We start from the raw sequence: 15569 nt of genomic DNA on the forward strand, positions 1-15569 counted from the left end.
AGGAATATATGCTAAAAAAAATAGAGATTCATCTTATCATGTAGATAATGAGTAATTTTATATGAGAATAAAACTTTCTTGAAACAGTTTCACTGTCACTTCATTTGTAAAGCAGACAGCAGATAATAAAATCATACAAAACAAAGGAGCAAGGCACTTACAAAGCTTTACAATCAAATATTAGAGCAGAAATTATTCCACACAATGCTGCAAGAAAATCTACAGTAATTAAACTGCTAAGTGTCAGACTTAGCAACTGTTATCTAAAAAGCGTGTTTATATTTCTTTGCTGGATACTGGAAAGAGAAGTCTTGGCATGTTATTGTTGAATTTGATGCTTGCTGGCGGAACAGATTTGCTCGCGGTTCTTTTACAAGAGCTGCAGCTGACAGATGAAGTAAGTGGCGACGTTGCAGGAAGCTCTAATCCAGTTTCTGGCAGATGGGCCTGTGCTGTCTAGGATCCCACAATTCCCAGTTCTTGGATCTTCTGCCCAATAGCTGCAAAACAAAAGAAAGAGTCATTAACTATTATTTTGCAATCTATATCTGGATTTTTTCTTTGTTTGAACAAAGTGTCCACTTTATTAGGTACACTTGTAATTCAATTTGACAGCTGTACAATAAATGTTTTATTTTATAAGCTTATTAACACATGTATATTTACACATAATTTGTTATTATGATGGATCTGTGACCATAAATTACCAAACACCAATATGCACAGTGCAATAGTGGCAAATCCCACACAACCCTGATCTAAACCACAAACAACTATGTCTAAACTACCCTATTAGTCAATTGTCTATTTTAATAACTATTTAAAGAATCATTTATAGAATAAAGACCTCTCTCGCAGCTTTGTGCTGTCAACCCAGGTCCATTCAGTGCCTTTTTGAATGGTGCCGATCCAGTATTGGAGATTCCCTTTCTGTGTCAGAAAGTCCTAAAAGAAAAAACACCATTGATGCGTAACTATTAGCAGTTATTACCACTTCATAAACTGCTTGCTTGTAATATATAAGCATATAGTTAATAACTCAAGGAAGGAAGAGAGCGGCATAAAAGTTATCAGATTCACCTGAACTTCTTTGCTTGTAATAACAGCCAGAGATCCCCCTCTGGAGGTGCAGTTCTGCTCGCTCTGGTGCCACTTCAGTCTAAAAGTCGACAGGAAAAAGCACGATTGGCCAAAGGTTATCCACCCGTCACCACACAGCCGGCAGCCATGATCTGGAAGCAGAGAGAACAGGAAAAGCTTATTTAAAAAACAGGTTAATGAAAAAGTAAAAAGCTGTTAATCAGACCTGAAGCTTCCCACACTCTTTTTTTCCTTTGCATATTCAAGGGTTTTGTTTGTGATTTAATTTTCATCATATTTTCATCTTTATGCATGTATTTTTTCAGTTGCACAGAAACCTAAAAGAGTCTCAATTTTTCCTGTTTTATAAACAAAAAAAGAACGCCAAAGAAGAACACGAAGCTGAACTATTGCTAAAAACAAGGTTGATCTAGAGAGAATCCCCCCACTTTTTGTGCCTGCTCACGTTTAATGTGAATAGCTGGGAACTGGGCCTGGCAGTTCTCGAAGGAGCATCCTGGAGCAAACGCAGGTACTGCTTCTTTAGCTGTTGCACTTTCCTCTATCACCGGGCAGACTGTGGGTCCAGTTTGCACTAGAAATCAGAGCACAATGGGAGGAGATTTGCGAGAAGGAATAATGCCCTGAGGCTGCAGCAAAGCAATAAGCAATAGTTTTACTCCTTTGTTATGCACTGTTATGAGAAATAGAATTTTAAAAATCCATAGCTGAAAAAAAACTGTGCACCATTTTGATCCTGCTCTGCCAGGACCTTCAGTCTTACGTAATCTGCTTTGGTGTTATAAACATAGTGGTGCCAGGAAGGGTTTGTTATCACAGCGCTGACATGAATTCAGATCCATGGCTGCAGCTACTCACGTTTCAGGCTGAGGATAATGACAACCACCAGAAGGACGATGCACATTAAAGTGAGGAATAAGCACACTGCACGGTACAGACGCACATTTCCTCCAGTCGGTTCTTTGCCTGAGGAAGACGACATCAGATAAATGTTAATAAGCACAACAAAGACCGCCATGAAGCCTGCAAAAGCTGCATCTTCCTACCTTTCTTCCCCTCCAGTTCAACCGATAACTTGGGTTGCAAGTTTTCATCAGCCTCATCTTTCTTATCCTCAACGTAACTGCGGCAGAATTTAATATACATGGAGAAAAACGTCCTGGTATTTGAGAGAAAGCTTGTTTGCTCTGTTGTGCTCCGTCTTCCTCTCTGCTGACTCAAGACTGGCTGCAACAGTGCAGTTATAGGACGCCCCCTTTGTCTCATCACCATAGCAACTTGACCTTCATAGATTCCCAAGTTATTCATGGAGCACAGTGCCAGGCTTGTCCTTGAATGACCCAAACTTTAAACTCTCTTCCTGTCTCTCTCATTTTAACATTAGTGTGTGTGTGTGTGTGTGTGTGTGTGTGTGTGTGTGTGTGTGTGTGTGTGTGTGTGTGTGTGTGCGTGTGTGTGTGTGTGTGTGTGTGTGTGTGACAAAGTTCTGAGAAAAACACAGACACAGCAGACTTTCTCCTTCAAAACAGCAGATAACTAATTTCAGATCAGTATTTATGTCTAATGCTTTGGAGATACAGAGGATGCACACGTCACTGATGCAGATTTAAAACATTAGTCTGTAAATATCATGTTATAGTACAAGGTTTTGCAAAGAAAGAGGACGTGGGTGACGACTTAATGAAGTACAAGAGAGCAAGACTTGTTTGTTTGTACCTCAGCAATGTACTAAAAATATCTTCCATTAATCTAATTAACAAAATATTCTTGTAAACAAAACCATTATTTGATTTCACCAAATTGCAAAAAAGAACATGACTCATGCTGTGATAGCTTTAATTGGCTTTGTTGCCTTTTTGTGGGTTAGTGATCATAAAAAAGGAACATTGCTGTGCCATGTTGTCATGCCGTCTTATGTATGTATTTATGCAGCTGTTGTTGTTGTCTTAACGACTAAACTGACTCACTACAACAATAAAGAACGATGGAAGTTCAACACAAAGGCCAAACTACAACAGGTTGTGAGTAATGTGGTTAGAGGGAAGTTTCGTTAAAATTGTTCTTCGTAAAGACACACAACAGACAGACTTCCTGTCAGACCGTTTTGCCTTCAGGCTGTGGGCGAATTTTTATTCGCACTGGGTTACGTTAACAGCACAGCAACCTCAAACTACATGTGGTCTTATCATAATGGTTGCACACAAATTGGATTAAAATGATGTAACAGATGAAGAAAAACACATGAACTGAGCTTAATTAACCAACATAAATTATAGCAGTAGCATTTCATAACAAAGCCCAGATCTTACAGAGTAATTTTACACAATTACGTAAGTAATTCTTCTGGACTTATGTAATTTGATTATCTAGACATACTTACTTTTAGTGATACTTAGCATTTACAGTTGACATACGTGAAATTTAATTACTATAGGTATTCTGGACAGTTTCCAGTATATACCTACAAAGAGAAGAGTAAAGAGAAACTTTTTTTTTTTTTACAGTATTCAAATAGCAAATATATATATATATTTATAATGTAGTAAGGGAGGTTCAGATCCTTTACGATACAGCCAGTACCTTTGATACTAACGTGTAGTAATTATTAGTAAAATATTCTATATCACATTTTACTCTGTAAGAGACGTGAAAATTAATGCTAAACAAATCATTAATAAAGAAAATATTTTTGTAATTAATTGATTATATGATAACATAAATGATTATACAATTAAAAAACTAAACAAGAAGAGGGCACAATAAGTTTTTCTCTAAAGTATCCACACACTAAATGACAAACATTTTTTTCACCCTTCTTCTCTCCATTAAAACGGAAAATCCTGAATCCCGTGTTCTGCTGAGCCTGCTTAAAAGCATTTTTAGATACTGAAAATTGCACAATTTCCATGTGATTTAGAAGAATTAAACTGAAAGTGCATGAAACTTAATACACCATAAGTTGCGAAATCATGAAGCGCCACCAATATATCTGGTTCTATTTTCCTGTATATTACTCTTTAATGGTGAGATTATTGATTATGTTGTTTTATTAACAATGGCAGCAGTATTAATACTGCTTCTAATTATAAGACAGCCATATTTCAGAGTACTTTATATTTCAGGTAAACTTACATTGTTACTCCGCAGTGACTTTCATTTTTCTACTTTTTAACACAAATTCTTTTTTTTATATATTGCAATATCTCCAGATATTAGTAGAAACACATTTTCTTGATGCATATCATTAGCATTATAAATGCATGGGAAAAACTGAGGGAGCTTTTTATGCCGAAACAATTTACTTAGGACAAAATGGTCATTAAATTCATTTGTTTTGAAAAGCAACAAATAATGTATCACGTCAAAGATCATTGTCCTAATAAAGACAAGAAATCTGCCTCTACATTGTAAGTTTTAGTGTAAAACAAGAAAGCACCAACAATAAATCACTAAAAATAAAAAGACGGTCGCAGCCCTAAATACTACAAACTGAAACATATACCATACCATACCATATATCAAATATTCAGTACTGTATTTATTTGATAATCCTACAAAAACATTTAAAAATAGTATTATACAGACTCTACAGTAAATTCTACAAAGATTTAAACATGCGCAATTTCACTGCAATGCTTACTATTATACGCATTTTACTGTAACTGGTGATGCGGTTTGAAGATTACCAAAAAAAACCCACTTCTGCTTTTTTTTTTTTTCTCCTTGGCTGAATCATTTTTTGTGAGAAACAAAATATTTACTGCTTTAATTTATCTCCCAGATGGTAGATTATAAAGACAAAAAGCACATTTATTATTATTCTGTATAATAATGATACTAAATCCTGTGTTTTACTTAAAGCACGTACTGAAAAAAGAAAGAACGAGCCCAAACTGGGCAACCAACCAGCTGAAGACACAAATATTTTGTGTAAAACTGTACCCAGTGTTTGTTTTCCTGCACCAGCCGCAGAAAAAGCTTCTGAATAGACATCCTCAGATGAAATTTGCAGTTTGGCGTAGTGGTCTTGTTCTGCTTCCTCTAAAGATAAAAATACATTTTAGCAAGAGAAATGAACCAACTGTGGTCGGCTTTCAAATAATCTGGATTTTCTAAAGTAAACTTTTTTAAAAATCTCAAAACTTTTAGGATTTTTTTTTTTATTTAACAAGTTTTGAATCTTTTGCACAGTTTACTTACTTTACATAACATTTGCATGACTTGCATACATAATTTTCAGTTAGACTTTGGTACAATGTGAACAGCTTCTTTTTTTTTACCTTCTTTTTTCACCTCCAGCATCGGTTTGCTCGGTCCTTCATCCCCTTCTTTGCCTTTTTCTGTCTCTTTGGGGATCTCTTGCATCTCCATGGCTCCCCTCTTCTTGTTTTCTCACAGTTTCGATTTTGCTGGAGCTTTTCAGACCTGCCTAGTCAACTGACAATGAGCTTATGTAACTTGTCATGCAGTTGCACAGACACTAAGTGACGTAGACTTGAACTTGGACTAAGACCTTTTATTGTCATTGTACAGTTGCTTGCACAATGGAATTACCTAACAAGACCACAAGGTTTAAAAGTAAAAGACAATATATAAAAGAAGAAGAAAAAATATATAGGAACATTATGTACACTAGAATATAACAAATAATAAAAAAGGGTGGAAGGGCTATGGAAACTGCACATCTGCCAAAATATGGCACAAAAAAGACATTAACATTTTACATTAAATGGAGAGACATCTAGAGCTGGTAATGGAGTCCAGGGTGGAGAGTGGACACCTTCTCTGCAGTTTTGATGACCAATAAGGAGAGAGGGTCTGGATGACCCTCTCTCCTTATTGGCTGTTGTGCAACCAACGTACCACACGGGGATGGCGTGCACCAGCACACTCTTGATTGTGGCACGATAGAAGGACACTAGGAGGTCAATCTGCACCCTGTTGCATCTCAGAACCCTCAATAAATGGAGGAGCTGCTGGGCTTTCTTCATTCAGGCTGATGTATTTGTAGTCCAGGACGGGTCCTCAGAAATGTGGGTACCGAGGAACTTGAAGGAGGACGCCCTCTCCACGTAGTCACCTTTTATGGAGAGGGGACAGGTGGTTTTCCTGTGTTTAGGGTAAGGTTATTGTGGTCACACCATTCTGTCAGACCCTGGACCTCTGTCGGTGTTGTCAACGTTGGTGATGATTCCCATCAGGGTGGTGTCATCTGCAAATTTGATGATGATGTTGCAGGGTTGCGGGGGGTGCAGTTGCTGGTGTAGATGGTGTATGGGAGAGGACTCAGCACACATCCCTGTGGTGAGCCAGTGCTGAGTGACAGGGAGGACGATCTGATGACAGATTGTGATAAAGTTTTTGATCCATGCACATGTAGCGGGGGGAGGAGTCTAAGTTTACCAGCTTGGCTATAAGGATGTCTGGGATGATGGTATTGAAAGCCGAGCTGAAATCAATGAAGAGACTTCCTTACTGAAGTCCCAAGATTCTAAGCAGAGTTTAGGGCAGTGGAAACAGCATCCTCTGTGGACCTGTGAGGGCCAAAGCTGAGTGGGAGGCAGTCCTTTATGTGCTTTAGAACCAGCTTCTCAAAACACTTTGCAACCACTGGTGTCAGTGTGATGGGTCTGTATTCATTGAGGCCACTGATGATGGTGGACTTGGGGACTGGTACTATTGTCGCTGATTTCAGGCAGTGAGGGACAGTGGCATGTAACAGGGAGAGGCTGAATAGTCTGGTGAACACAGGAGCCAGCTGGTCAGCGCAGACGTTGAAGACACTCCCAGGTATTCCATCAGGGCCAGCGGCTTTTCTCTGATTAACTGAACACATTGTAAACCTGGTGTTCTTGGGGAGTAAATGTGTGTGGGCTGTGCTCAAAGGCGGCTATGGGCAGGGTGGTGTGCATGGTAGGGGTGTTTACAGTCCTCTCAAAGCAGGCTAAGAAGGGGTTAAGTTCCTCTGCTAATGAGATGTCTATTTTATCTGTATTTGCCCCCATTGACTTTGTAGTTTGTGATGTGTTTCAGGCACTCCCATACCTTCTTAGAGTTGTTATCTGAGAAGTGATCCGATAGTTTATTTGAATAGTCAAGTTTTGCTGCTCTGATGCCTTTTTAAAAGTCTGCTCTTTCTCTGCTCTACATATCCTGGTCCCCAGATTGGTATGCAGAGTTGCGTGCCTTTAATGATGCCTGAACCTTAATTGTCATCCAGGGTTTATGGCTGTGGTAGACCCGTACCCGCTTTTACATGGTGACAGTGTCCATGCAGTGCTTGATGTAACCTAGCACTGCAGCAGTGTGAGTCTCTAGGTCGACATGTTCGAAGACACTTCACTCTGTGAAGGCAAAACAGTCCTGCAGCTGAGCCAGAGCTTCCTAAAAAAGGTTTTGATAGTTCTGATGGTGCCCTTTGTCCTTTTCCTGAGTGGTGTGTATACCGGGACAACGAGCAGAGAGAGGTGGTCAGACATGCTCAGGTGGGGGAGGGGAACAGATCTGTAGGCTTGGTTAATAATTGAGTAAACATGGTCCAAAGTTTTATTCCCTCTTGTAGGGCATTTCACATGTTGAACAAATTTAGGCAGCACAGTTCTTAAGCATGCTTTGTTGATGTCTCCCGCGACAATGTGTACTCCTCTGGACACGCCCGTTGCTGTTCAGAGATCGACTCATGCAGGATGCAGGTAGACAAGCGCTGATCTAACATTAGCGTCTGGTGGTATGTAGACTGCTGTTATATATATATATATATATATATATATATACATATACATATATATATGAATGTGAGTGCGAATGGTTGTCTGTCCCTGTGTGTTGGCCCTGCGACAGACTGGCGACCTGTCCAGGGTGCACCCCGCCTCTCGCCCTATGACAGCTGGGATAGGCTCCAGCGCCCCCCGCGACCCTGAAAAGGATAAGCGGAAGCGAATGGATGGATGGATGGATCCACATATATATAGGTCACATACACACACACACATATATATATATATATATATACATATATACACACACACACACACATACATACATACATATATATATATATATATATATACATACATATATATATATATATATATATATATATACACATACATATATATATATATATATATATACACATACATATATATATATATATATATATACACATACATATATATATATATATATATATACATACATATATATATATATATATATATACATACATATATATATATATATATATATATACATACATATATATATATATATATATATACATACATATATATATATATATATATATATACATACATATATATATATATATATATATATATATATATATACATACATATATATATATATATACATACATATATATATATATATATATATATATATATACATACATATATATATATATATACATATACATACATATATATATATATATACATATACATACATATATATATATATATACATATACATACATATATATATATATATACATATACATACATATATATATATATATATATATATATACATACATATATATATATATATATATATATATACATATACATATATATATATATATATATACATATACATATATATATATATATATATACATATACATATATATATATATATATATATATATATATATATATATATATATATATACACACACACACATATATATATGTATTATAAATATTATTATTATAAATACTAATAATATTCACTTTATTGATCCCCATGGGGATTACTCTCTCTGCATTTAACCCATTCACTTAGTGAAGCAGTGGGCAGCCACCAATCAGGTGCCTGGGGAGCAATGTGTAGGGACGGTACCTTGCTCAGGGGTACTTCACGTTAGCCGTTCAGTGGCACACAAATAAGAAAAGAACGCACACAATGGATGGCTTTTTTTCTTTTTTATTTTCCACAAAAGTTTATGATAATTTACAAAAACAAAAGTACTATTTGCATTAAATACAGGTAAGTGAGGAAAAAAAGAGCTCTCTCAACATAATTGCAATAAGTTCCACTTCTTACAAAGAATTCGTGCTTTCAAACCTTCCTGTGTTTTTGTTTACTGAGTAAGGAAATCAACATGACTTACCCATCCTTCTCCCCTTAAAATACTGTTGAAAGTTAAAACCATGCCAGCACCACATTGTTTTATACAAAGCTTTTCTTCCACCATGCACGGTAGTTACTTATCAAAACTACTATTATAGAGAATAAAAGGTGGATGTGAAGCCTTTCGAAACAGCCCCAATTCTTTCTTCAGCCCATTTCACTCTTCTCATTTGCTCTCTTGCTTGCTTGAGTCTTTCGTTCGTCCTCATGCACCGTACACACTCTCATTACTGTAGGTCATGTAGAGAAACAGGTCCTCTTCATGGTGCTCCTGAACACATAAAAATAGCAGGGAATAATCCACAAATGAGCATGAAAAGTTTGTGAACTTGGAGACACACAACCACAATGAAAAACAGAAGTTTATTTTGGATGTGAAATAAAACAAGTCAGCAATTTATTTAACTTCCTTCTCTGATGAAGTGTAAAAAGAATGGGAAAAAATGTGTCTTCATTTACATGTTACCTTTAGAGCTAATCAAACCCTCAACTGTATCAAGATGTTAATTTCTCTTTTCTAAATATTCTGATTTTGGCATCACTTTTCGGATGACAAAATATCACTTAGTTCATCCTTACTTCTGTTTACTTTCTGTCAGGCGCGTATTAATAGGATTAGAAAAAGCGAAGTAACACTGCTGCCTAAGCAGATCTGCCAAAAGAGTTTCAGAATGTGAAGACAAATTCAGTATGTTATGCCTGGAGCAGCAACTTTTTAAAGCTTTTTCCTACTTTTTAAGCCACTTAACATGGACCTTCAAATTATTCAAGCATTAAAAAGGCACCGAACTCAAGGGATGAACCAGTGTTGTGTCTATACATACCAGACAAATTAGCAGAGAACCAATTTTAATTTCTTTAGTTGGATCTATTAAAAACATTCCCGGTTTGTGCCTGTTTCAATACATTTCTGCACGTATTTTCCATTTTCCTAGAAAAATATAAAGAAATGAGGGGCTACTCAAGACTATTCCACAGTGTTTTTTGCATTTTTTGTTTTGGAAAGGGAAAGCAATCTCTAAATGTGGATAACTGTTGTTGTGAGTCTGTGCGTGCGTGCACTGAAATGTTTACCTCATATACTGCAGAAAGAGGGGAGCTGGATGGGGGAAGAGAGTTGTTGACAAAGAAGAAGAGCGCCTCCTCTGGTCTCAAAGACACACGCTGACGGATTAGGAAGCACAACTGGCCGACTAAAAAAAAAGGGGAAGGAGATAAAGGAGTGGATGGTCAGTGTATAGCAGACACAGGAGTTTCACTTCATGTAAGATGAGAAAGGGGGAAAAAACTGATCATGACAAGTCACAGATCAGTCTGTGACTCAACCAGTTACCGTAAAACAAAACTTCTGTAAAGCTAAGAGAACTACCAATAGATTAAAGAGACCAATAAAGGAGAACTGGAGAGCTTTCTGTAATTTTATCGAGTTATTATCAAACAGACCTATGATTCCCACAGTGTGGCTGGTGCCCCCTGGTTGACAGGGAAGGTACTGCGGGAGGGTTGCAGTAATGGGAGAATTTCGTTTGAAATTATGAGTATGTACAGTTACATATTTATGTAAATAGTACTTTTTATTCACTTTTGATTTACATAAAAATGCATTAAAACTGGTAATGGGAGGTGGTTAGTTTTGTTTTAATCAAAGTGAATGGCCTCCTGCTGTGCTGCTCCTCCACTGACACTTGGAAATCTCTAAATATGTTTAAAAAGAGGCCTGCAAAAGCTTTTAAATTATTAGGGACATCCTGTCTGGTCCAAAAGCTTTGGAAAGTACATCATAAGAGATACATGTGGCTTGTGTGGACAGAGCAGATATTTTCTGTTTAGTCCTGTGTTGGCTGATCACCAAAACCAGAAGAGCAAAGTTGACACTGGCTTAAAGTAATTTGAAAACAGCTTTGACATTGCATAGTTTGTCAGCCCCTGTTAAAATATAACACGTCCTGCTTACAAATACTCTTCAATCATTCACTTTTTAATTTTTCCTTTGGTATCAAAATATCTGTAATGTCGTTTCACCTGTTAAATCGGAGGGTACTAAATATTTCTTCTTGTCCAGTTCAGGAGCTCGTGACCTCGGGGACCTCTCAACAATGATCTGCAAAAACACACCCCAAAACAAAAAGCAATCATTAACAAACAAAGGCGCAGAGAACAAGTACCTGAATATAAACAAGAAAAAAATCTTTTACTTAATTAAAATGAGTCTTAAAGAATAATAATGTTGTTGTCATGTTTTTTTATTACAAACCTATGAAGTAGATCTATTACACTTTTATTTACTTTCTGTCACATATATACTGTTACAATGGTGGGTGCTCACATTAAACATGGCCAAAGTTCCAAATATTGAGGTCAGCAGATGTCCAAATAATCCCTGAGAGGCAAAAGTGCCACTTTAAAGTGCCAGCCAATCAGATGAAAGTTGTCTTAAAGGGAGAGTAGCTACAACAGTTGCTTTAGAGAGATGATGAACTGAGGTCCAGACAAACAAAGATCTTTTTTTAACCGAAGATACTCTAATAGAGAATGAAAAATAAATGATTAAAATGACCATAGAAAGTCCACCTTAAATTACCATTCAGCTGTGCATAATTTTCAAGAGTAAATTGCTAAACTTGTTAAGGCACTTTGTTGTCAGTGTATAAATTTATAAAAAATTAATCAAGTCTACTGGGAAAAAGTCACTGTTGTTGTACTCACCGGTATCTTGTCGGGATGCTTGGCCCGAACTCTCTCTCCCTCTGCTCTCCTCACTTCTAGTGGTACTGAGCGCTGGTACTGACTGCCCATCTGAAACCATACACAGGGAAACATGAAGTTTCTCACAATAGCTATATTTATGCAGTAGACAAAGGAGAAAGCACACTGGTGGACTGACTTCAGTGCCCAGTGCATTCAGTTAACAAGTGATAATGACAGCTGGAAGAGTGCATCATTGTTTAATATCAATCCATCTTTAGGTCAAGAGTTTTGCAAAGGTCGTATTAGGAGTTGTGTACATCGTGTACATTGCACATTTTGTAAGCAGGGTTAGAGTTTTCCACTAAAATAAAAACAACACAAAATTGTACCTTAAATCTATCTCTCAACAGCACAATACCAATACCCATTGCCGTTTTTGGAACGGGAAATGTATTTTTATTTTTGTCAAACTTTGCAGACCTCACAGTCAGCTCTGCAAAGTTATGATGGGCTAATTTTTTATTTTATTTTTATTAGATTTATTTTTAGGAAACAAAACAATGTTTACATGTTCATTAACTCTACTAAAACAGCACAGGACCATGACAATTAGACTTAAAACGCATTTTAGGTCCAGTCAGGTTGCTCCTGGTGGACAAAAATAATGTATTGTGGAGGTATGTAGACATTTCCTTGACTGATTTTTATCAGTGTAGAGATTGTACCGATGTACCGTTGTGATCATGGTTACACCCGTTTGTGGGTTCACGTAGGTTGGGGTCATTATGAAGTTAGGCCACGTCATTTCTCACAACAACAGCACCGGGCTAAGCTCGCTTCCCGTATGTTAAGCAACCATAAACCAACCAAACCGTTAAAATCATTAAAGTCCAAGTGCCTCCAAGTCTAGCATGCAAAGGCCGATCGTAATTACAGTGAGAGAAATTCGATGTTTACGATGCTATGTAATGCTAGTAACTGCAGCTAACGTATCAAGACTGACTGCTCACATACCTTTAAAACAAGTTTTAGTCAAAACAGGTCAGAAAAAAATATATACTCCAGTGATGCTCTGGGCTTTCAAATTTCCCCGAAAAAATAACCAGAATTCTTTTTAAAAGCTAATAAAAAAAACGCACGATCACGCACGAGACGGCTATCGCTGTCAAAGATGTCGACCGCTCTACTTATTCTGCTCAACGAAAACAACAACAAACACTTTAAACCCCGCCCTCTGTAAACTTAGCCAATCGGGGACGAGCAAGTACATTGACAGCGGAAAGCACGGAATCTATTGGGTGGATTTCTCGATCCGTGACCAGTTGTCACCGCCTCATATTCCTTGAGTGACGGCAGACATAACCAATATGTGGCTGTATGTGAGGTTGCACTTGAGCCAGGCCCCACACCCATGATCGCACACAGTCTGGCTACGTGCACAGCGTGATTTTTTTTTCTTTATCTGAACTGTTCATTTTGTTCTAGAAACAGCTCCTGCAGACACATGCCAGCAGTTTAATGCAAGTGAACTCTTACTGTGTACGGTGGTGACGTTTTTGTTTACAAAAAACAACACCCATTGAGAGAACTCCAAGCGTGCACAATGTGCAAATACGTTTTGTACATTGTTTTGTTATGTTTTATGCTCCTGTATGTACATCTTGGATATGTCCTGTAGATTTTGCATTATATGAGTCCACTCTCAAGCATGCAGGGCCCAATTTCAAAAACATACAATGCACAAAAAATACACCACATAAAGATTAAGATTGCAAGATCACTTACTTAATGCAGTGTATCAGGTATGGAAACTTTGTTGTTTGCTGGATTGTGGATTTTTTTTAATAGCTCTAGACAGTTACATTTCCCAATACGAATCCACAGAATGAAGCTTCAGGCAGTTCAGTTTAGGCATGTTTATAAACCATGCAATTATTCTCATAATTACAACTAGGGAGGTGAGGTTAACATTTTGTGCTGCTCGCCTTCTCATATTTATGTTTTCTGTGTGGTACATTCTGTCTTTTTAAATGTATTAAAGTTGAAACATTAAGATTTTTGTTTTTGTTTTGTTAAAAATCACGCAACTCAATGTCTGGCTTTAGCTAGTTGTGTAAATTGCTATCATAAGTTATACATTGTTACTGATAATGCAAACTAAAGAGGTTTTAAATGTTTATTAGACTGCTGTGAAGGGAATGAATGACAATTTGCTTTTCTTTCTCTCTTTTTTGTCGTACTTTTCAGGTAACCTATATTTGACAACAGCATAATAAAACTTGTAATTCCGCTTTTAGCGTGCCACCCCAATCTTTTTAGTGGCCCCAATATGGCCACACCTTTGGAAAAATCGGAAGGATTTACCTTCTCAAGAAGTTTTAGTTTTAATGGCCTGTGTTGCCTCTGCAATGCTGCGTGTTGTTTTCTTGACAATATTCTGGTCCGAAACAGCATGCACATGTTCAGGTCAGATAACAGATAACAGAAAACAGGAAAGATGAAATATGCAAAGGTTTATCTTGATAACAGTGTATGAAATAAGAATCAGCACAATTTTAAAATATACATTCCTCTACCAATTTTTTTCTTAATTTTCTTCTTTTAGCAGCAAACAATTTTACAACAATTTTCTATATTGTTCTATAAGCATTAATATACAATCCTAAAATATGACATCTACTACCTACCACCAAGACATTTTCCTGTGAAGTCATATGACCCGTGAAACGTCCCTCTTAGATTGAGCAGATGCTGGCGAAACCACTCCTTGTGCATGAACGGACCGGGGAAAGCCTGGGATGACTTAGCATGCTGATGTGTGGCTGTTTATCCCAATTTAGGTGAAGTGAATCAGAGAATGGAAAGATATCTTAGATAGTTTGAACTTGTTTCGTAGTATAGGGCCCAGTTTAACTGGGGATCCTCTTTTGTGTTTACATACTTCCTTCGTTCCAGTTATTTCTGTACACAGATTCATCATTTCCCACTAATAGCAACAAATTACGTCATAAAATTTATGAGATTAAAGACATTGCAGGAAATAAAAAAATTCCACGAAAAGCTTGTGCCAAATCCATGTCAACATCACCTTCAGACAATAATGTGAGACAGGATGACAGGGGCGTACCACTGTGCCTCTGTGCCAACAATCACAAGTGGATGTTAACCCTGTGACACCATTGATTCCTTGATTGATAATTGAGTTTGCCTGCTGTTCACTCTGTGAGCTGTATAACACTTATGACCTATTTTAATAGGTGAGCATCACAGCTTGACACATACAGTCATTATTCTGTTCACAATAAGCAACTTTCCTTCATTTTTTATCAGCTCAGACAATTGTTAGAATTGTCGAGTTTTGTTGAGCTTTGTAATTCAGGAAATAGCAAAGATCTAATCAGTAGCCGATTTCCTTACTCTGTGGGTGCGTCACCATAAAATGTGCAGTGGAAAGTTTAGCCCTGCACTAAAGGACACTAACTGAAGGTTAAAAATGCAGAATACATTGGATGCGTTCTAATCTACACTTGTAGCACACCCATTTGGCACGTGACTGCACGGATAACAAGCGCTCATTAATAAGGAAGCTTTTTTGTTTTTTGCTTTTTTAACTATCCAAAAGC

The 15569-nt window shown here is 37.2% G+C and overlaps 2 protein-coding genes across 3 annotated transcripts; both read right to left on the reverse strand.

Moving 5' to 3' along the window:
- Positions 1-33: 33 nt before the first annotated feature.
- si:dkey-26c10.5 (C-type lectin domain family 9 member A) lies at positions 34-5523 on the reverse strand. 2 transcript variants are annotated; one of them, XM_087848251.1, is made up of 7 exons: positions 5382-5523; positions 5044-5142; positions 1960-2067; positions 1547-1675; positions 1081-1232; positions 848-945; positions 34-500 (listed from the first exon to the last, which is right to left on the reverse strand). In XM_087848251.1, exons 1-7 carry the CDS (start codon positions 5470-5472, stop codon positions 371-373), a joined length of 807 nt encoding a protein of 268 aa, XP_087704377.1. In that variant the 5' UTR covers positions 5473-5523; the 3' UTR covers positions 34-370. The 2 variants fall into 2 exon arrangements, with proteins under 2 accessions (XP_087704377.1, XP_006802979.2); XM_006802916.3 differs by lacking the exons at positions 5044-5142; positions 5382-5523 and adding an exon at positions 2148-2346.
- A 3512-nt stretch (positions 5524-9035) lies between these two features.
- On the reverse strand, positions 9036-13151 carry zgc:92606 (gamma-aminobutyric acid receptor-associated protein-like 1). Its single transcript, XM_006802913.3, has 5 exons — positions 12961-13151; positions 11965-12054; positions 11281-11359; positions 10333-10451; positions 9036-9529 (listed from the first exon to the last, which is right to left on the reverse strand). Exons 2-5 carry the CDS (start codon positions 12052-12054, stop codon positions 9464-9466), a joined length of 354 nt encoding a protein of 117 aa, XP_006802976.2. The 5' UTR covers positions 12961-13151; the 3' UTR covers positions 9036-9463.
- Positions 13152-15569: the final 2418 nt, after the last annotated feature.

The sequence above is a fragment of the Neolamprologus brichardi genome, chromosome 11 (assembly GCF_056152115.1).
Source record: "Neolamprologus brichardi isolate AB-2024 chromosome 11, ASM5615211v1, whole genome shotgun sequence".
Classification (NCBI taxonomy): domain Eukaryota; kingdom Metazoa; phylum Chordata; class Actinopteri; order Cichliformes; family Cichlidae; genus Neolamprologus; species Neolamprologus brichardi.